The sequence below is a fragment of the Terrapene carolina genome, unplaced genomic scaffold (assembly GCF_002925995.2).
Source record: "Terrapene carolina triunguis isolate 2854851 unplaced genomic scaffold, T_m_triunguis-2.0 Scaffold194, whole genome shotgun sequence".
In the NCBI taxonomy this organism is placed as follows: domain Eukaryota; kingdom Metazoa; phylum Chordata; order Testudines; family Emydidae; genus Terrapene; species Terrapene triunguis.
In genome coordinates, this window is record NW_020664545.1 from 3164203 (window position 1) to 3185692 (window position 21490).

At 54.2% G+C, this 21490-nt stretch overlaps 1 protein-coding gene across 2 annotated transcripts in view; it reads left to right on the forward strand.

Moving 5' to 3' along the window:
* Positions 1-21286, forward strand: part of NR2F6 (nuclear receptor subfamily 2 group F member 6) — a 26086-nt gene extending 4800 nt beyond the window's left edge. Inside the window, exons 1-5 of one of the 2 annotated variants that reach the window (XM_024219092.2) lie at positions 174-586; positions 838-1143; positions 7111-7205; positions 13621-14145; positions 18680-21286. In XM_024219092.2, coding sequence (XP_024074860.1) covers positions 872-1143; positions 7111-7205; positions 13621-14145; positions 18680-18954 — 1167 coding nt within the window. In that variant the 5' untranslated portion in view covers positions 174-586; positions 838-871 and the 3' untranslated portion in view covers positions 18955-21286. Of the gene's footprint in view, positions 1-173; positions 587-837; positions 1144-7110; positions 7206-13620; positions 14146-18679 lie in introns of those variants that run through there. The other variant, XM_026654914.2, reaches the window with a different exon arrangement.
* The last annotated feature ends 204 nt before the right edge of the window (positions 21287-21490 follow it).

A 21490-nucleotide genomic window follows, 5' to 3' on the forward strand; every position in this document is an offset into this window, starting at 1 on the left:
GAGGGGGAGGGAAGGGGAAGAGGAGGACGAAGGAGGGAAGGGAGAGGAGGAGGAGGGAGGGGGAGGGAAGGGGACGAAGGGCAGCGGGCGGAGGGAAGGGGCCGGGCAGGGGCGGGACCGAGGAGGCAGCGGAAGGGGAGGAGGACCGCCGGGGAGGAGGAGCAGCGCGGCGGCGGCTGAGCCCTGCTCTTCGGGGAGGCCGGCGGAGGGGCCCGGTGGCTCCAGCCCCGCAGCAGCAGGAGGCGGAGCGGGGGGTGCCGGCCGCGCCGCCCGCGATGTGGACGCAGCCCCGGCGGCGGGGGGCCCCGTAGGGGCGATCGCGGGGGGCGGGCGCGCCCCCAGCCCTGCGGGGACCCGGCTCCGCCGGGCGCTCGGCCTCTGGCGGAGACTCCGGCCGGGGCAGCGGCCGCTGCAGCAGCGCGTCGGCTCGCCCGTGCCCCGGGGGCTGCAGGGGGATGCGCCCTTAGCCGCTCTCTGCGCGCTGCCCTGCGCGCTGCCCGGACCTGCGCCTGGCGAGCCCCCGCGCACCCGCCCCTGGCTGGACAAACTTGTTGGACTTGTTTTTCCGGCGCCGGCTGCTCCCCAGGTGGGGCTGGCCGAGCTCGGCTTTGGGGGGCAGAGTAAAGGGGCTCGGGCCTCTGGAATTTTCAACGCTCCTGCCCCAGCGCAGCCCCACGGACTAACGGGGCGGGTGGAGGGTCACAGCCCGGAGCCACGCAGCGATAGGGCGGCTAGACCGGGCCGGAGTTCCCCTCCTGCGCCAAATAACCATTAACTCGCTAGTTTTTGCTCTCTTTTCCCCCCCACCCCCGGCTGATTTGTTTTTCCCATTGGAAGGCATCGCTGATTCCTCGGGCTGCCCCACGGAGATATGGCCATGGTGGCTGGAGGCTGGGGAGACCCGAACGGAGACACCAACGGGGTGGACAAGGGTTACCCCAGGACCTCCGAAGAGGACTCGGTGTCGCCCCAAGGCGGGGTGAGCGACCAGGAGCACGGGGACGAGGACAAACCGGGCATCCAGGTGGACTGCACGGTGTGCGGGGACAAGTCCAGCGGGAAGCACTACGGGGTCTTCACCTGCGAGGGCTGCAAGAGCTTCTTCAAGCGGAGCATCCGGAGGAACCTGAGTTACACCTGCAGGTAGGGGCTCACCTGGCGGGCCTGGGGCCTGCTTGGGTTTGACCGCTAGAATCAGAGACTTGTAGGCCTGGAACGGACCTCGAGAGGTCATCTAGTCCAGTCCCTGCCCTCATGGCACCACCGAGTACTATCTAGACCCCATCCCTGACAGGTGTTTGCCTAACCGGCTCTCCAATGAGGGAGATTCCCCAACCTCCCTTGCCCCAGGCCTGCTCTTGTGCGGCCATTTACCCCAGTGCAAAATGGGCCCTGTGCCTGGCCTCTCATGTGGTGCCTTGCACCAGCGCCGGTGATGAGACACGGTGCAGGGTGCTGTGCAGGCTCTTCCTTGTGGTTAGATTTCCCGTCTCCAGCTAGCGTGGCAGATAATTAATTAATGGCTGTACGGTTCTCTGCAAACGTGCAGTGGTTGTTATTATGAATCATTATGTTCCCCAGCGCCTCAGCGGAAAGCAGCCTTTTAAAAAACTTGATGTGGCGGCTAATTCGAACCAAAAGCACAAATCCCCTTCTGTTACGGAGCTCGATTCTCCTCTCGCTCCGGTGTAAATCGGGAGTAACTCTTAAAATCAATAGGGGTACAGTACCTGGTTAGTGGCCTTGACTCCTCTTAGAAGAAAAATACTTTTCAAGGCAGAGAAGTAAATACAAGGCAGATCTAGGCTCACATGCATGTATGGTACTGTAACAAGCCCTAGGCGTTCTTGCAAATCAAATTTTGCATAACGGTACTTGCTAAACCAGTAGATTCCATAAGATTCTATAAGAATGGCTACCTACCAGCTTGGGTACACAAGTGATTTCCTCAGAATTGCATCTGAGTGTCTATATTAACAGAAATAGTCATTCACAGTCCTGGTCACGGTGGAAGTCATGAGACTCAAACCTGATTAAAGAACAAGTTGTGCTGCTGTATTTATCGTGCCGTTTCTGACCCACTCTGTTCTCAGTTCGTGTGGCCCAGATTCAAACTCCCCTATGTACCGTTCGGTACCTCCTCTTAGCTGGGGGTGAGATTGATTTCCTCTTTATCTCAGTTCTTAACAGCAAAAATGCTGTCATGTGAAACTGACGTTAGGAACCTTGTGTGCATGAAATTAATCCTGCAGCTGTTAAACTTTGTGCAATATTTTTTGTCCCCTGCACTTTGGGTTTTGGAAGGTTGCGATATCCTAAAAACCTGCTGTATGTTGCCACCGCTATGAATTCTGGGCATGTGGACACAACACATTCAGTGAACTGTCCCGTGCCCCTGTTTCCCCAAATCCTGATAATGATGCTTACCTACTTTGTAAAGTGCTTTGATATCTACCGATGAAAAGCACTAGATAAGAGCTACCTATTCTTGTTACTTGAAGACTGGATATATGTATCCTACTGAAAGTACCAGCATTCTGAATTACAGATGGGACAAACGCAAAGAATGTTTGTTTTTGCAAAGAAAGAAGATTGATTGTCTGTTGTTGCTTAGTAGTTAGGTACAAATGTATTGAGAAAAGTAGCACATCGTTCCAGTTGGAACTTCAAAGCTGTAAATGTATTTTTTCGCCTCTTGGGTCAGAGCACAGATTTAGGGGTTAGTGTATTCGCTTTGCACTCAGAGAAATGTAGGATGAAATAAAAATGTTTGTTTCTTAGTACACCGTTCCTAAGCGAGGGCAGATGCAATGCTTTCCCCAGGCAGTCCTGTAGTGGGCTTCCTTAAAGGATTCACAGCAACATCAAGCCAAAATTGCTCTAATTTGAATTTTAAAAACTGAGTTGGATGCAGTTTAGTTCTTGTACTAAATAATGACACATCCTAATTGCATAATTAGCACCATACACACCTCCTGTGTTCTCACATTTTCCTGTATAGCTACAGTGTGTCTAGGAGAACTTGCTAAGAACTCTTGGCTTTAAATACAACTATTTAAGTTTTAAAATAACATAAAAAGCTATTTTCTTTTTTTAAATATTTTTTTTGGCCCTTACTGTAACTCGAGGCCTAGAGTCTCAGCTGGTAGAGATCAGTTTCACTCTATGAAGCTCAGGTTTTGGCCTGGGCTGTCAGAATGGAATTGGACCAAAAGCACTATTCATACCCCAGTTTGTCTGTAGTGAATTTCTAGCCCTCTTTACAGAAGGATTTGTGATACAAATGGTTTCTCAAGCCCCAGCCCAAACCGCTGTAACGGAGCCCTGGGATGAAGATGTCATCTGATGTTTAGATTTATCGCTTCTCCACTAGAATAACTTTTGATCAGCAACACATTTTAAATGTGTTAAACACAGCGGTGAGGTTCAGGGTAAATTAATTCCTGTATGAACGGTTGTCGAATCCGTACGTGGCTCATCTCTGGAGTCATGTAAAAATTAGGATATTCATGTCAGGATTCCAAGGTATAACCAAATGCTTTCACTCACACCGGCAACGGGTGGGATTTCTTTGCAGATTGACTGGCCACCATGCATGGTTTACATTTTTTCCCCCTGCCTTTCACTTGATCATGCGTTATTTTGCTAGTGATCCTGTTGAAACTATAAAGTCAGAACCAATCCTCTGCTTCATTTGCATGCTTTTATACCATCCTCATGTCTATGCCTCGTCCCCCTCGACAAACTAAGGTGCAAACTCTCCGCGCCCACAGTCGGGGGCAGATTTTTCCAAAGGGCTCAGCTCCCAGCTGCTCCTGTTGTGACGCTTCCAGCCATTTTTGTTCAAAAGACCTCTGCACCCAATGCGCCGAGCGGCTTAGAAAATCTGGTTGCTTATTTTACTGCCTAATTGGGAGCAGAGCCCTTATGAAAATCAGGCCCCAAAGGGGCGACTGCCATGTCCTACTTACTCAGGAACAAAGCTCAAGGTAGCAATTTGCAAAATTATTTGAGAACAAGGGGCGGGAACTCATCCTGAATGCACATGATCAGATTTTGGGAGTATGTTAAAGCCTCCTTCCCACCCCACTATTTACTTCTCTTAAATAAAACAGCCCATTGCGTTCAGTCGTGAGCTGGGCAGGAAACATCTCTGGCTGAAGAAGGCTCGTGATTCCAGACACCGGGGTGGTGCAGCGTCTGTTCTAGCTGATTGCTGTGTGCGTGCTGGGTTTGGATCCCGGAGAGACTCTCCAAATAGCCTTCCCTCTTAGGGGTTGAAAACCCGGGTTTTGTTCTCCCAACATCCATTGCTTCACATCTCTTACTATGGGAACGTGCGTCTCATACCGTGAATGTGATGGCAAACGGGGTCTGAGCGCACAGAAAAGGGCCATGGCGCTCAAGAGAAACAGGAGGCTACGTTATGCCGAGCTCCGAACTCCTGGCTTTGATTCGGCAAAACCCTTGAGCATGTGCTTAACTTTAAGCATGTGAATCTGCTCATCCCTGTTCATCAAAACCCTTAATGTGTGCAAGTCTCCTTGAAGTCGATGGAGTTTCATAGCAGGCTTAGATGCTTTTCAAAATCGGGGCCGAAGGCTTTCATGGGGCTTAGGACCCCTGAATTATTAGTATTTACCATTGTTTTTAACCACTCCTGATCAGAGCAGCAGGGGCTGGTAGTTACGGGTCCTGTCTGTTTACTTTTCTGGTTGTTTTTCCGATTCACATCTTGTCTGGTGTTGACCCAAAATGTAAGGCCCAAAGTGATGAGGATGGGGATGCGTTTTCTCTTGCTCATCCCTGTTTGCACATGCGCTGGGCCAGGAGACGGGCCTGTGAAGACGGGAGCAGGGCTGGTAGGTTGGTTCCCCACCTCTGCTCTGACTCAACCCCCCTTGGCTATCAGAGCGACCCTGCTGAGTCACTTACCGCTCTGCACAGTCTGTAAAATCAATCTCGGCTGCTGGAAAGCGTCTGGGCGAGTTTTGCAAGCCTCGTGCTTCGGGCCGGGTTGGGAGACCCTGACCCCCGCTAGCGAGCCGTGACTGGGTGCGTGCAGTCACGCTGCGGTCATGGGCCTGCTCCGAGCTGCAGAAAGGGGCTCACGATTGGGCCCGTAGTGCTTGAAAGCATTCTTACTCCTGTAACAATAATGTCCAGGCTCTGCCCGGCTCTCCGTTGGGCCTTCTCTCATCCCTCCTCTTCGTATCCTTCACCCTTTCTTGCATCCCCTCCCTTACCCAGACGCTCTTTCCACCATTCATCCCCCCACCCCCCAGTGACCTTCCCCTCAAAGCTCCCTCGGGCCCAGATCCTCAACTGCTGCAAGACACACAGCTCTCTTGAAGACAATGGCGTGAGGCTCGTCCTGGGTCTGCATAGCCCATCTATAAAACAACACAGGAGCCGATGCTGTTGCTCATAGGCTTCATTTCTTTCCTTCTCCACTTCGTTTTCAGTCTACTTACACTGGGCGCTCTGGGGGGGCAGGGACCAGGCGTTTGCAGAGCCTACCAAATATGGGGTGCCACCCCCATTACCAGTAACACTAACGGGGCAGTGCATTGTCTAATGCCCCGCTTGGTCCATTTCAAAGGAGCCATATACAGAGGAGAAACGGGCAAGCTCTGGTCATTCCCCAGTGACTGACCGTTCCGGGGGTGCTGATTCTGCAGAAAGCTGGGTAAATGGGGGGTCAGGTGAACTGCCGACTCCCAGCTTTTGTCACCCAGGCCGTGTCTCTGTGGGACTTGCCCAGTTTTCAGTCTAGCTGAAGGCAGGCGAAGATGGTGTTTGCAGTGGTGGGGCCCCACTGAAGATGGCGCGGGGCGGGAGCTTGTGAACCGGTGTCTGCCCTGCACTGGTTTCAGTGGAGCTCCGACGGTTCAGGATCTGGCCCGGTGACTTTTGCCGTTGACTTCAGAGGGGCCGGCGTTGTGTCTTCGGCATGAGCCCCTTCTCCAAAGCGGAGTCACAATTGCACAGGGGCAGATAATGATTTAACCCTGCCTACCCTAGAGGATTGCCCCTGCGAAGCCAGGCAAATTGCCCATGTCGACAAGGCCTTAGGCAGGCAGAGCTGAACATGAGACCCCTGGAAATAAATCTGTAAGTGCTTAGTACCTGGGAAAGCAATCAACAGGCTTTAATGGGGCGGGGATTATGATCCTGTTTACTTTAGCAGGGCAGGTAAATGAGTTGTGTGTGCTGGGAAGAGAAGTGACCCTTCCCCTCCGCTGCCTGGAAAGGCTTGGGATGTTCTCATAGGAAATAGCTGGAATTCTTCAAGCGTCTGGGAACAAAAGGAAGGCTGGCTCAGCTGTTTTCAGTTTAAACTCCGCTGCCCCCTCCTTCATGCTGGGAAGGCCGAGCTTCGTGGGAGAGCAACTCTGGCGGGGTGGGGGCTAGACCCTTTCCCGAGCAATGGATCCTGGGCACAATTCACCCTGTGCAGATGGGCCAGCCCGGGACTAGCCCTCTGGCCCCCATCTGGGGAAGCTCTTGAGTGCTTGAGCATAGCCCTGTGCCGGGCAGCCCGTTCTTAAGCGCCATCCTGAATAAAAATGCTTTGCTTCCGGGGGGTCTAGGCCGAGTGCTGGGCCTCTGCCTAGGGGTGAATTTCATCCAGGGGTCACAGCAACTCGGGGCAGTTCTTGTGCCCCAGGAGAGCTGTTCGGCGAAGCCAAGTTTCTGCCTCGTTGTCCATGTGTGCAGGGCCTGGCGCAGCGGAGTCCCTGTTTCTGTTGAGGCCTCTAGGCCCAGCATTAATGCAATACAACGCTCTGCCCAGTCTGTCCGTCTAAAATACTCCTCAGGCTCCCATTCCTGGAGTATCTGGGCCTTTCAAAATCTCTAATGTATTTATCCTCCCAACCCCAACGTGTGGCAGGGCACTCTTATCCCCATTGGACAGGGAAACTGAGGCACAGGGCGATCACGTGACCTGCCCGAGGTCCCACAAAGGAGTCTGTAAGTTGAACCCCAGTCTCGTGCCCTATCATCCTCCCCCTCCCCCGTACTTACCTAACAAAACACACGTCTCCTCTCGGGTCGGCACTTTCCTACCCCCTTGCAATGGCATGTTGTTGTCTGATTTGCACACAGGTCTAACCGAGACTGTCAGATTGACCAGCACCACCGCAACCAGTGCCAGTACTGCCGCCTGAAGAAGTGCTTTCGCGTGGGAATGAGGAAAGAAGGTAACTCGGCCCACTGCTTTGCAAAAACACCTTCCCCGAATGGTGGAATCTGGCGCTCGCTAGCCAGCCGAGCATTCCCCGGGCATAGAGGAGATCCCAGCGTGTGTGAGGGGGGTGTAGCTGGCTCCTGTGTCAACTGCCTCCCACACACACACCGCCGTAGGGGGCATGGGGTGGAGTGGTGCCACGCTGATTCCCAGCTGGCATATGTCCCCATGGTGTAGACAGACACGTGCTAGCCGCGCGCAAGCCAGCATGCTAAAAATAGCATCCTGGACATTGCCGCATGGGTAGCTGCTAGAGTGCAAGCCTGCCTAACACACCTAACAACGCTCCCAGCTGCAGGGTGGATGGACCCCTAGAGACCAGAGCAAGGGGGACGTAACTAAGAGCAACCTCTGAGCTGCTCTATCTTACGCCGACAGGCTGTGGCCAATGCAAAGGCACCGTGAGAATCAGTGCAGAGTATATCTAGGCCTGTCCTCCCCAGCGTGCATTGGTGCATCTTAATGAGGCCCAGATTTGCGAGAGTTCTCAGCCCCCAGCGGCTCCCATTGTGACGCTGATGGCCGGATTTCCAAGAGCCCTCCGCAGCCAGCGAGCATTCTTGAAAACCCGGCCGCTTGGGTGGATGCCTAATGGAAACCGAGCTTTCTGGAAAGCCAGGCCCTCGGGGCACGAGTTAGAGCACTGCTCTGGACCAGCTGGAATGCCAGTTCTTGAATTGCTGTTGCCTGGAAACGGGAGGCGGGCTGGTGGTTAACTGTTAGCTGGGATTTCATCAAGGCTTTAGGCTACCAAAACCCACTGAAGTTCCAGGGGAGACCGGACAGCCAAGAGGGCCCTTTGAAAATGCCAGCTGTCGTCTGCGTGGATCAGCACCGGGGGCGGTCAGTTACATGCCTCCTGGATGGGTTGTTTTCAAAGCGCAGAGGGCAGCTAGGTGCCCAAATCCCAGTGGACGCCCATGGGATTTGGGTGCCTAACGCTTGTCTCTGCCTTTGAAAACCTCCTCTAGTATTTTTAAACACTGGCTGTTCCCTGCAACTAAACTAACCCCTCTGGTGTCAGGAAGGGGCTAGGAATTGGCCATACCTCCCCCACCGGGGCTTCCTCTGCCACGAAGGGGATTGCCTGCTGGGGTAGGACCAGCGTAATGGCCCTGTCCTGCTTCCCACAGCAGCTCCCAGTCTACGGGCATGTTCCGGGAAGGAGCGGGCCCCCTGCAATCCAGCTACTCTGCCCTGTAGGACGGGACCGTTGGAGCCGGGCAACAGTTAGAGCAGTGCCCGGGGCTGCTCTAGTTTGAGCGCGTGGTCAACAGGATCCCAGCATCCCCATAACCTGGGAGGTGCAAAGGTGGTATAAACTCCCCCCTCTCCCCCAGCCCTCTCCAGGAGCTGTGCCTCCAGGGCTCTGCCGGGCTCACAATCCGAACCAGTGCCTTTTGAGACGGGGAGGAGAGTAAAATCCCCCCCCAAATGCACCACGCTCTGCCTCGGACAGAGCAGCGGCAGATTCTCCTTTTGTTTGGCTTTTAGAACTAGTAAAAGCTGCTCACCAGCTGCCTAGAAAACCAGGTGAGTAAATGCTACAGCAGAGGAGGTGGTTGCTGGATCGGATCCCGAAGCTGAGGCCCAGCCAAACGGCCTGTAAATCCCAAGGCACGCGCTTCCCCAAGATGTGACTGGACATGTTCTAGGGAGGATTAGAAACTCCAGGCCTGATCTCCTCTCTCTCTCGCCCCAGCTTCGCACGGGTGCAGTGGAATTGCTCCTGCTTTGTGCCAGCGGGAGCAGAACTGGGGCCTCTGGGAAACAGGGGTAGATTTTTAATCAGCGTTAAAACCAGCCCTGGGGGTGGGTGGGTGGGTTGGGGGAGTCAGGAACTCCTGGTTCCTTCTCTTCGTAAGTTACATTCCACCCCCTACAATTTACACCCCAGTTGAGGATTTTGCCCCCCATGTATCTTGTGCACCGTTGATGACATGCCAGGGACTGCAGTTGGAGAGACGGAGCTAACACCCTTCTGCTGGTTTGATGCCAGCAAGACTCCTTTGAAGTCAGCGGAATTGCCCCAAGGAAACACAGTCGAGGATCTGGTCCTTACCACGATGTCCTGTGGAGCGCACCTGCCACCCCAGAAGCCAGCCAGGAAATCCCCGTGCTGATTGTGGTATCTGGGAGCAGCCGTTATTGTCACAGTGAAATCCCAGTCTCAGGGCAGAATACAAAACCATTTCAATCTGCCCTTGGGCGGCTCCCGTACCAGTCCAACAGGTGGTGTTTGTTTGGAAAGCCAAAGCCTTGGCTAGATTCGGTGACTCACCTGGAGCCTTGTACCAGACCACCTGACCTAGCAGCTTTAAAGGTCGCAGATGGAAACCGAGACGAACTTAGAATAATCCTTTGCAGTTCCAATATTGACTCAGTTATGCAAATTTCTGTGGCAGTGTATCGGGGCGGGGGGGCGTACGGCGCAGCAGATGGTGTTGGCGGCTGTTCTCTTTATCTTGGGCATCGTGTTGCATTGAGAGTAGAACCCAGAACATTTTAAAGCATTTCTTGAGTCAGTTTCCCAACTTCCCAGAGCTGGAGAGCAGAGGAATCCTCGTTCCTCAGCACCCTCTCTCCTCCCCTTAATGCGGGGGCCCCGCCTCGATCAGGAACTCCTCTGTGCCGTGTCATAAGGCGCAGTCAAGGAGCCAGGCAGTGGACTCGAGAGGTGGCAAGCTTAGCAAACCCTTTCCCACAACACGCCGTTGGCCGGTGGCACTCATTGCCATAAGATAGCACTGACGCTCCGAATGCAGCCGAGTGGTTTTTAACTGAGGCAGAACATTTCTATGGAGAATGAGAATATCCAAAGTTGTTGTAGGAAGCATTAAAAATAACCAAGAGCTTTTGGAGTGGCTATAAATCCTCATGCTTCAGGGCATAAACCAATGGAGGTCAGGAAGTAATTTCCCCCAATTTTCCCATAACTGTCCACTGCGGGGTTTCTTGTGCCTTCCTTTGAAGCAGCTTGTTTTGACCACCGTCGGAAGCTACTGGACTAAATGGACCATGGGTCTGATCCAGTTTGGCCATTCCAAGAGCCTAGGTTTGCAATCTTCATTTGAACAAAAGAGTTTAGGCCAGAGTTTTCAGAAGCAGCCACTCATTCAGGGTGCTTGACTTGAGACCCCGGTTGCCTGATTTTTCAAAGGGGCTGCTGCCACTGTTGCTCCACGAGGTCTGAGAGCAGAGCTGGCCGGACAGGATGGCTAGCTGCAAGCATTGAGGTTTCACTAGGGCCTTGGGGGTCGCTTGGGAAGGGAGTGACAAGAAACAGAGTCCTGCTGGGAAGAGCTGACAAGGGTTTTGAGCAGTGGAGCTGGCAGAGTGATTTGCACAAGGGGAAACATAGGACATTAGAGACCTACTTAGAGTAGCACGTGCGAACCCCCATCAGAGATCAAAGCTCTATTGTGGGAGGTGCTGTATAAACCACCGAAGACCACAGTCCCCATCCCAGATTCCCCACCCACCCTGCTCCTTGTGCCATTGTTGACACCAGTGCAAAGTGAAACACTATGGATGTTCCTCGGTAGCATTTCACACCCAATTTGTCTTGGTGTCAGACCACAAGGTGCAAGGCCGGGGTCAGAGAGGATGTGATGAGAGGCAGGGTGGGGGAAGGATGGGTAACAGCATGAACAGAGTTTAGCAGACAAAGGAGACGTGAGTTTTAAATTCACCACTCGCCTTTTGCTTGATGTCAGGCAGTATTTGTATTTAATAGTCTCTAGTTCTTCTCTAGCGCTTTTCACCTCTGGACCACAAAGTGCTTTCCGCGGGAGGTCAGGCTCATTCACCCCCCCTGTGAAATGGGGAAACTGAGGCATGGAGCGGGGCAGTGACATCCCCAAGGTCTCCCAGCAGGCCAGGCCAGCTGGGACTAGAACGAGAGGAACAAGAAATTCTTCGCTCCTCTCCTGAAGCTCTTTGACGTGCACAGCCACGTTTCCCGTGGCATTCAGTAAGATTGGGTGCCTCTGCTGGCCAGATTCCCAGCTGGCATAAATCAGGAGGGAGCCCACTGCATCTGATTTTCAGAGGGGCCGGGCCCCCATGAAATTAGCACCTCCTGCTTGCAGTCGCTTTCCTTTTCCACGGCATCCCTTCCCTCCCCGTGTCTGCGGGTTGTCAGCGTAGGCTACAGGTTTGGAGACAAGGCGCGTGCTGTCTGTCATGACTTAAGGTTCTGTGCTTGCCAGTGAAGTCACGTGCGTGACATCTGTTAATGAGCATGGCGAGAGCAGCTGTGCGCTGGGCCCCAGCGGGCAGCGACTCTCAATGGATTTCAGGCTGTGCTCAAGGTAACAGATTTAGGCCCCGAGTCATCAAAACCCTTACGCACCCGCTTTAGTCGTTTACGCTGCTTAAATGAATCGGGGCCACAGGACAGATCCTCTGCCGGTGTAAATGGGTGTGGCCCCTCCGGGGATCTGACCCAACAATTGGACGGGTGAGGGAAGTGCCCAGGCTGGCCTGTCTTGCAAGCTTCAAATGCTTGGATCTCCCCGGGCTGGAAGTTGGGGGTGGGGGAGTTTCAGCTACGTTCGTGGGACCGAAGTCCATTCTTGATGCTCATGACAAGACTTCCGGGCCATTCCCACTAGAAAGGGGCCAGCACTTGCCACTTAGCTGTGTAAAGTTGGATGCTTCGATGAGCATCCTGGTTTGCAGCGGTGCTCTACTGAGCCCAATGGGAATTTCTCAGTGCACACTGGACTGGGACTCAGGAGATCTAGGTCCTCTCTTCCTGGCTCTGCCACTGGTCTGCTGGGTGACCTTGGGCAAGTCCTTTCCCCTCCCCGTGCCTCAGTTTCTCCATGCAACACACTTTGCGCTCTACTGATATAAAGCACTAGGTAGTATTATTGAAGCTGCCTAAATATGGAACTAGGTACCTAACTTTAAGTACTCAACCTGAAAATCACAACCATTGTTCTGGGCAGATTCCACCTTGCTGTGGGCAAAGATGGAGAGCGGTGGGATCCCTCTGGGGTTCAGCTAGCCAGAGCCTATTTGCTTCTCCACAGGCGGTGGTAGAAATGTAAATAGCACAGGGAAGAGATATTAGGAGCAGGACTTAATTTCCTCCTTGCAGGCGAGTGGGGACGGCATTGTTGTCACTTACTATGATTTAGAGCTCTAATTTAAGTGCTGCAAGAACAGCCCATAAATTAATTACCGGGGGCCACGCAAACAGTGGGTGCTAACGGGGGCTGAAAAATAGCTTTCTTAGCATGCGGTTAGGAAGAGGAGCCCCTCCAGGGTTAACAAGTGTACTGAAGATGTATGTTTCCATTGCAGAGAAATGACCTTGGCTAGCCGTCATCTCACTACAGAGCAAAGGGGAGGAGGGGGGGAATTAGAACTTCACGTGACTGCTTGGAGATTAGAAACCTGGGCTCAGTGCAGTTTGGAATCCCGCTTGCTAATGGAGATGAAATCAGCTGTCCCAGAGGCCAATATTCTCTGCAGATTGATTCTGGGTTCCCTTAACCCTCTTGCAAGCCCCCGTGTGGTGCTGATCTCCTTGTTCGGCTCTGGGGGCTCCTCGCCCTTAACCCCAGCAGTCCTCCCTGCTTTTGGTGCTAAAACCAGGCCTATCACCCAAGCTTTAAATGCTCTGGGGGCCTGCATCTGTCAGCCAGAGTCATTCAGTGCCCTTTGCTAGAGGCCCGAGCTCTGTTGCTTATCTCTGGGGTTAGGCATTCATTTACAGCTAATTAGGCAGTGGGGGAGAGGTGATATCACCAAGGTGCTAAGGAGGTTTATCTTCTTTTCAGATCAATATTTCTAGTGTGTGTAACTGGCCAGGTATGCGTCATGTACCTCTCCAAGGGCTGGATAACAGCCTGCTACTGATCCCAGTTAATGGAGTAACCCTTTGAGCTCTGAGGCCTGGGCTGTGGTGCTGAAGGTTTGAGGCGCCCACTCGGCTGGCAACCTGGTCCTTACGCAAGGCGATTACAGCTCTGTCCCAGTGGACCAGGCATTGCTCTGGGAGTCCGGCTTCGCCACAGAACTGCTGGGTGACCTTGGGCAAGTCACTGCCGTGCTCTGTGCCTCAGTTTCCCCTTCCCACCCTTTGCCTGTTCAGACTCTGAGGCAGGGCCTGTCCTGGATTGGATACAAGTACGTGCCACTCCAAGCCTGCCAGGCCCTGATCTCGGCTGGGGCCCCTAGACGCTACCGTAATACTCATAACAGCGACCGCCTCGTTTTGTAGCCGCTTGCAGCCTCTGTGGCGGGGACGTGGGCCCCAGCGTAGACCCGGCTGGACTAAACGCATGTTGCGATGGTAGCAACCGCACGTGACGTTGCCGTGTGGGATCTAATCTCTCCTCTCGCTTCCTTCCCAGCTGTCCAGAGAGGCAGGATCCCCCCCACCCACTCCAGCACCAGCCCGAACGCCATGCCCAGCGGGGAGTATTACAACGGGCAGCCGGTCTCGGAACTCATCTCCCAGCTGCTCCGGGCGGAGCCCTACCCGACTGCCCGCTACGGCTCGCAGTACGCCCAGCAGGGCAGCGTGATGGGCATCGACAACATCTGCGAGTTGGCGGCCAGGCTGCTCTTCAGCACGGTGGAGTGGGCCCGGAACATCCCTTTCTTCCCAGAACTGCCGGTCTCGGACCAGGTGGCCTTGCTGCGCTTGAGCTGGAGTGAGCTGTTCGTCCTCAACGCCGCGCAGTCGGCCCTGCCGCTGCACATGGCCCCCCTGCTGGCCGCGGCCGGCTTCCACGCCTCCCCCATGTCCGCCGACCGCGTGGTGTCCTTCATGGACCAGATCCGGATATTTCAGGATCAGGTGGAAAAACTGAACAGGCTGCAAGTGGATTCTGCTGAATACAGCTGCCTGAAGGCCATAGCCCTCTTCACGCCAGGTGAGTGGCTGGTGCATGCTCATCTTCAGGACGGTGTCACGGCTAGAGGGGCCGGCTGCTGCACAGACACAGTCAGAGCCAGGCCCCGCCCCCAAAAGGCTATAGGCTAAATAGACAAAGGAAGGATCAGTATCCCCATTTTACAGGTGGGAAACCGAGGCAGGGAGCAACAAAGAACCAGGTTTTTAAAGGTATTTAGGCACCTAAAGGTGCAGGTGGCTGCTAGTGAGATTTTCAAAAGCAGCTAGGCACCTAAGTCCACCAATACCTTTAAAAGGCTGGCCCTAAGTGACTTGCCCCAGGCCCTCCGGGGAATCGGTGGCAGAGCTGGGCCTTGAACCCCTGTCTCTTGCTGCCGTCTGGAACGTTCTCCAGCACCCACTTCTGCGGCAAGAGGAGGATAGCGCTGGTAATATCGCAGCTGCTCCCATCGTCACGTCTAATTGCACCAAATCACGTAATCATCCTTGCATGTAAGAGATGCTTCCCTTAACGATCAGAAAGGATGCAGCCACCACGAGATGTCACAAGGATGGGGGCTGCCCTCGGGAGTCAAAGTTAGTGCCAGGTTCCAGAGCGGCAGCCGTGTTAGTCTGAATCAGCAAAAACAACGAGGAGTCCTGGTGGCACCTTAGAGACTAACACATTTATTTGGGCATCAGCTTTCGTGGGCTAGAACCCACTTCATCAGATGCATGGAGTGGAACATACAGTAGCAGGTATAAATACACAGCACCTGAAAAGATGGGAGTTGCCTTACCAAGTGGGAGGTCAGTGCTAATGAGCCAATTCAATTAAGGTGGAAGTGGGCTATTCTCAACAGTTGACAAGAAGGGAGGAAAAATCACTTTTGTCGCAGTATAATCAAGGTGGCCCATTTCAAACCGTTGACAAGCAGGTGTGAGTACGTTCTGTAAGTTGGTGCTGTAATTCTGTGATGAATTTAACAGTGTCTCAGCCAGCTGAGAAACGAAACCCTCCTCCCCCTGTCGAAGTGATTGGCCCCGTAACGAGGAGCGCTCTGCTCTGCCCTGGGGAAATGGGGCTTCCCGCTGAAAAGCAGAACTCAGACGCAGGGCCGACGAGGGAGGAGGGGGGGAAGCCGGTACAAAGTACCAGGGCCTGGCGGCCCGGAAGGGGGCCCAGGGCCCGGCTTCCCCCCTCTCTCGTCGGCCCTGTTTAGCCGGTCTGCCCTTGCTGGGGGGCCCGAACATTTTTTTTCACCGGGGCCCGAACTCGCTCTCGGCGGCCCTGCTCAGACGTCTGCGTCCCTGCTCGTAGAGCAGTGCTCCTGGAAGAGCAACAGGCTGCCCTGAAAACTCGTCTTTCTGTGTGTTGGTATCTATGGATCTATATGGCACCCTCCCCGTCCCCCCCAGGAAGCCTTTGCACTGTATGACCTTAGTGCAAAGCCCCGGAGTTGTAATTAACGGATATCTAGAGAACAAGGATGATCCAGTGTTTTGGGTGCTTGAGTGGGACATTCCCTCCTCTGCCACTGACCTCCCTGCGTGACCATGGGCAAGTCACTTAGGGCTAGCCAGGCTTCGTCCCTTGGTTCTGTACAATGGGGATAGTAGCACTGCCCCGGAGGCGTTGTGAGGATAAAGATGCTAACGATGGTGAGGTGATGGGGTGTGCGTCAGAAATACCGTCCATCGAGCCAAATTAGCACGAGGGGGAGGCAAGCAGGCAGGTAGGTTCTGGGAGTTCTGCTGGGCGTTGCCGCTTTCCCCACAGCTTGGTGCAAAGTGACCTTAATTTACTGACCTGCAGGACACGCTGCCTGGCCCGTTTCTCCCCCTGGCTGTGCACGACTTGGGGGTGCCCTGGTGACTGGCACAGCTGGGATTTGCCAAAGGGCTTAAGGAAGTTCCCTCTCCCGCTTCCTCCAACGGTCAGTAGGATTTGGCTGCCTGGCTCCTTTGGGTGCTCAGCTGTTGGTGGTTGTGGGTGGCCCCAGGAGTGGTCTCTCGTGTGTGTAAGGGTGGTTACAGAGCACAGAGAGTTGGAGATAGAAGGCCTGTTGCAGTGAATGCTTCCTATACACAACTAAAGATCGCGTCAGTGCGCAGGTGTGTGATACGATGTGGCCCCGCACTGCTGCCTTTCCTACTGATGTCATCTCCTGGTACCAAAAAGACGGCGCTGAAGCCTGGGATTTTCAAAGTAACCTAAGGGCTTCAAGCACCCAGGGTAAAATTTTCCAAAAAGCTACTAAGTCACTTGGGGACCTCAGTCATGTTGGGTTTCGATGGCATTTAGGGGTAAAACTTTCAAAAGTACCTAATGCTCGTGGTGTTTCAGTGGGATGTGGGTGCCTAATTCCCATAGGCTCCAGCCTAAAGGTAGCGACTCCCATGCGCATCCTGTGAGCAAGGTGACTTTCCCGCGGGGGGAGACGCTCCATGGGATGCCCGTAATGGTAAAGCCCCAGATACATCAATGGGAACCGGTTAACTTTCTAAGATAAATTAAAGAGCCTTTGCCCTAAGAATGGAAGGACTTGTATCTATTAATACTGCAGCACAACGCAAAAGGTATGTCCCTTTAAGAGCCATTCTAACCTCCAGCCAAACTAGCAATTCGGTTGGCCTGTGTATCCACTGCAGTCGTAACAAGGCACAGTCCCAGGGGTCCCTAGCTCCCGAGGGGGGCTAGCGGAGAAACCTGGCTATCTAACACTGCCTGGCCTCTTCCTCCTTCCTAAAGAGAAAACAAAATAAAAATGACAGGATGGGCTCTTTAAAGGCTGCGCTAGCCAGAGCAGCCTGACAACGTGGGGTTCTAATTTAATCACCAATTGTAGCTCGTCAGCCAATCAGCTCGTTCTCCTGCCCACTGCCGGCTAACGAGACGAAGTTTCCGTCCTCTCACAAATCAAATAGTCCGGGTTGGGTTTTCTGGCGTGGAGCATTTATATTAAAAACCCATTCGCGCTACCCCCTTGTGGTTGGATTAAGCACCCGCAGGCTTTTTCTTGTTTTGTTTTTGTTTTGTTTTGTTTGCGTGGGGGCCAGACAGTAAAATGTTTGGCTCGCAATAGTGGGACATGCGCGCCAGGCGTCTAATGCAGCGTTGCAGGGATAGCTACCGAATGCCGGTGATTGGATTTAATTGGGAAACGTGACAGGAAGGTCAAGGTAGCCAAAAATGCAAGATGGGAGTAGGGGAGGCGGGGGAGGAGAAAAGGATGTTCTAGGACTTGTCCTGACTGCATGGCTATCGCCATGTGACAGACGGGCACCGGCAGGCCGTGGCTTGATGCCTTTCCACCTCCGTTTAACATGGCAGTGCTGCCGTGTTCTTAAAATATCTGGGCCGGCAGATACCGCTGGATGGGTAATAAAATAGAAGCTGGCAGCGTTTCTGCATGAGCTGGCAGGGTGAGTTGCTCATACTTGGAGACTGACTTCAGGGAACTCAAACGAAAGCTGTCAATGCAGGGTTGGCAGGCTCTGCCCGGCTACATGATTGTGTTTGTGGCATCTCAGGGCTCCTGTGCCAATGCAGCCTGCAGTGGGAGCAGCGGGTCTACCCTGGGTTTACACTGAAACCAATCTACACCGTCACACTAAGGCTTCCCGCAGAGCATTTTTGCAACCGTGCTGCTCTCAGGGGCGATATTGTGCCGTAAGAGGTGGGGAGGGTTTCAGCCTCGTGTGTTCATTTGAGGAAGCTTTGTCCCTGCTGGCCAATTACAGTCTAATCCCTTGCTTTATAGAGCACTTTCCATCGGAGCGCAGTATCGTTATCCCCATTGTATAGATGGGGAAACTGAGGCACGTGGGGGGGGTGACTTGCCCAAGGTCACTGAGTGGGTCCAATGGCAGAGCCAGGAATTGACACCCACGTCCCTTACACCCCAAGACAGTGCTCTATCCACTAGGCAATGCTGTCTTCTAGCCCAGGCATAGATTCTGGCCCTTCTGTGGCCAAGGGAGGGATGGGAGCGGAAGATCCTGTTAAGGGACTTCGCTGGGTTAATCCAACTCTTCCAGGAAGTGCTTAGATCCGAGGGTGATGGAAGCCCTAAGATAGGTCGGTAGCGCTACCATGGTCTGCTGTGCTTGTGTTCCCTGTTCTGCGCTGGTGGCTCCTGGACTGGGTGGGCTGCATGCCATAGCCCCCGTTCATCTCCCCTGCACCTGGCAGAGCAGGAGGAGTTTGCTTTGGTGTGAGTGGCTGCAGAAGGTGCAGGGTGATTGATGAACTGGCCATCTCGGGGCCTTCTGGGCCACGGAGGTGGGTGTGCCGATAACCGCCCTGCTGCTCCAGTCACAGCCGACCATCTCTCCGGGCGGTGCTGGTCCCCCAGGAGTGTTAGCGGCGGCGCTGGGTTGGATACGGGGTAACTGTGAGCCATGTGATGGCCTGGGACACACACGGTCAGAGGAGAGGATCTAGTAGTCCTGCCCGGCCTTCGCATCTCGGAAGTGGAGCAGGACCGTGTGTCTGGTGGGGACACCCGGAGCTGTGCAATCTCTGTTCCCTGCTAACAATTCTCCCCCTTCTTCCCCCCTGCCTTTTGCAGATGCCTGCGGCCTCTCAGACCCTGCCCACGTGGAGAGCTTGCAAGAGAAAGCTCAGGTGGCCCTGACCGAGTACGTCCGGGCCCAGTACCCGTCTCAGCCCCAGCGCTTTGGCAGACTCCTGCTGCGGCTCCCGGCGCTCCGGGCGGTGCCGGCTTCGCTCATCTCTCAGCTCTTCTTTATGAGACTGGTGGGGAAGACGCCCATCGAAACACTAATTAGGGACATGCTGCTGTCTGGGAGCACGTTCAACTGGCCTTACGGGACAGGGCAATAGGAGACAGCAGGAATTCTCCCCTCGCGGTCCCAGACGCAGCTCGGGAAGCCCAGCCCGTTCCACCAGAAACCCTTCCTAGCTGGGCCTTTTGCTGAGCGGTTCCTGCGAGGCCAGAGGCTCAGGCCTGCGCGGTTCTTTTCCAGGCCGGAATCACAGACAGTGTGGTCCCCCACCCACGTGGCAACATTAGTTAGCGCCTTGCCCGGGTGTTGCCCGTCAGCACACACGGAACCCCCTCCCCACCCATGGAGTGGATCAGCAAAGGGATGGAGCCTTTACTTTTCTGGGATGACTTTTCAGAGGGCTACGGGAGATGGCTCTGGACAGATGTTGTTTGGCTCCAGTCATCGGGGGGGGTCGTGCGGTCGGGATTTGAACTTTATTTTTTCCTTTTTAGAAAAACCTCTCTGAAGGCAAGGCAGGCTCGAACTCCTGTCCCTGGGGTACCGGACAGCAGAGGTGGGAAATGACTGTGGGCTATTCTGCTGCTCTGCCTGTTGCCTCTGAGCCAGTCCGGGGCGACCGGGGCTGCAGGCCTCTCCTCCCCCCATATCAGATAAAATAGCCAGCAGCCGTCTCTGGCAAGAACGTTTTGAGCCCTAGAAAGTAGACCGGGGGGAGAGAGCGAGGGGCCTGTCCCCTAGCCAATGGCAGACAATTAGAGGGAATAACAGAACTACCCAGTGTCAGACGGGTTAAAACAACCCAGTTGGGGAAGGGAGATAAAGCCGTATGCTCCAGGGATGAGCCAGGGACAGGGGAAGGAAGAAGAGGGTCACGTTAGGCCTTCGCGTGGGTTCTTGCATCATCTCCGCTTTCAAAGCCAAAGGGACCATTCTGCCGTATCTGAGCTGCAGCCCCCAGGCCCGCTGCTGTCACCCAGTCATTCCTGCATCTAACGCAACGACTAGGGAGAACCTAGGTGCTGGCCATGGGCTGACCAGGCTACTGGGCTAGAAAGGCCACAGGTCAGATCCAGTCTGGCCTTCCACGGGGGAATTGTTCCCTGGACCGGGCGCTCCACTGCTTTGACCTGCCTGCTTCCCTCGACCCCTGCAGGCAGTGGCGCTTCCCTGCCGTTCAGCCCAAATTCACCTTGGCTCTAGCTACCTGATTCCTGGCCCGGTGCGGAGACAGTATGTGGGGGGGGGAGCATTTCCTATATAACAGATGACTTCCCCCCTCCCCTCCCATTCATTTCACCACTCTATATTTTACATCGCCCAGCTCAGCTCAAGCCAGTCCCGCTCCGCCTGTGATCCTGTCGGGGAACGTTAGCAGCCGCTTTACACCACAGACCCTTGTATATAGGAAACAGCGTCTTCCCCCCCCCCCTTCCTTTTTTTCAGACACACAGCTATTTCCCTCTCCTAATTCTGCTGAGCCTTTGAGGAGAGGTAGTGAGCTTGAAGGCTGCGAACATCTGAAGCAGAATCTCTGCATGGCAAAATAAAAAGCAGGCGGCAGTTATTAAATCCAGGCCAGGTAGTGGGTAAATCACTCTTTGCAAGGGCAGGGCTGGCCCAGATTCAGGGTTATGCGCTAAACCCGTAAGTGGGGCATGGTTTATTTGTCCTGTTGCAATTGCTGGTACCCGTGGGAATTGCTGTTGCAGAAAAGAACCTAGTGTGGGGGGGTCAGTGCAGAGCGAGGCAGATCTGGGGCAGACCTCATTCCTGGAACCGAGTGGCCTCTGCCGCACTAGCCACGCTGCTCCCCAGTGCTGCCTCAGTTTCCCACCTGCTCCCCAGTGATGCAAGCCTGAGTATCCTTGCTATAAACAGGCTCAGCACAGACATCGGATCTCTGTGTAAACAAAAGAAAGCCAGAGGGGTGGTGGACTTGTCATTTAGAGCGAGCCCTGATTCTAACCCCATTAACTGAAGTCAATGCAGATGTTTCTTAGGAAGGGGGGCTCTGTTTGGAGGGGAGGGGGGGAAGGCGCTGGCCTTCGACCATACGTGCTGGGGTGGGAATGAGCTGCCTGGATTTTGAATACTTGCCTCCCCCACTTCCGTATAGATTGCAGGAGACTTTTCAGCACAGCAGCCGCACAAATCTTTGATCCAACTCCCCTAAAAACGCCTTCCAAGGAGCGATCTTGTTTCCGTCTCCGAGGGGGCAGGAGCGTGACGGAGGCTCTCCATTAAACACACTGGCACCCACTGATTTTTAAAGGCTAGAGAAACAGCTGCTTTGCAGCCACCTTGCGGATTCACTTTGCCTGGAGTTAAGCCATGGTTGCAAGGTGCCTGGGAGCTACGAAGCGCTAAATGTTGTTATTACACATGCACGTTGCTGCGCCAAAGCGCGCTCCTACTGAGGAGGCGAATAGGACTTTCCAAGTGCGACTAGGGATTCTGGGGACACCTCAAAGGGGCATGACTTTCAGAAAGCAGGGGCTGGGCGAGCTCTGAAAGCAGAGCCCCCTTTGAGGGCATCCAGAAACAGTGGCACCCAAAATCTCTAGTCGCCCTTGAAAAAAACGAGGCCCCGGATTCTGCTGTTCTATGCAAAGAGCCTTAACACTAAACCC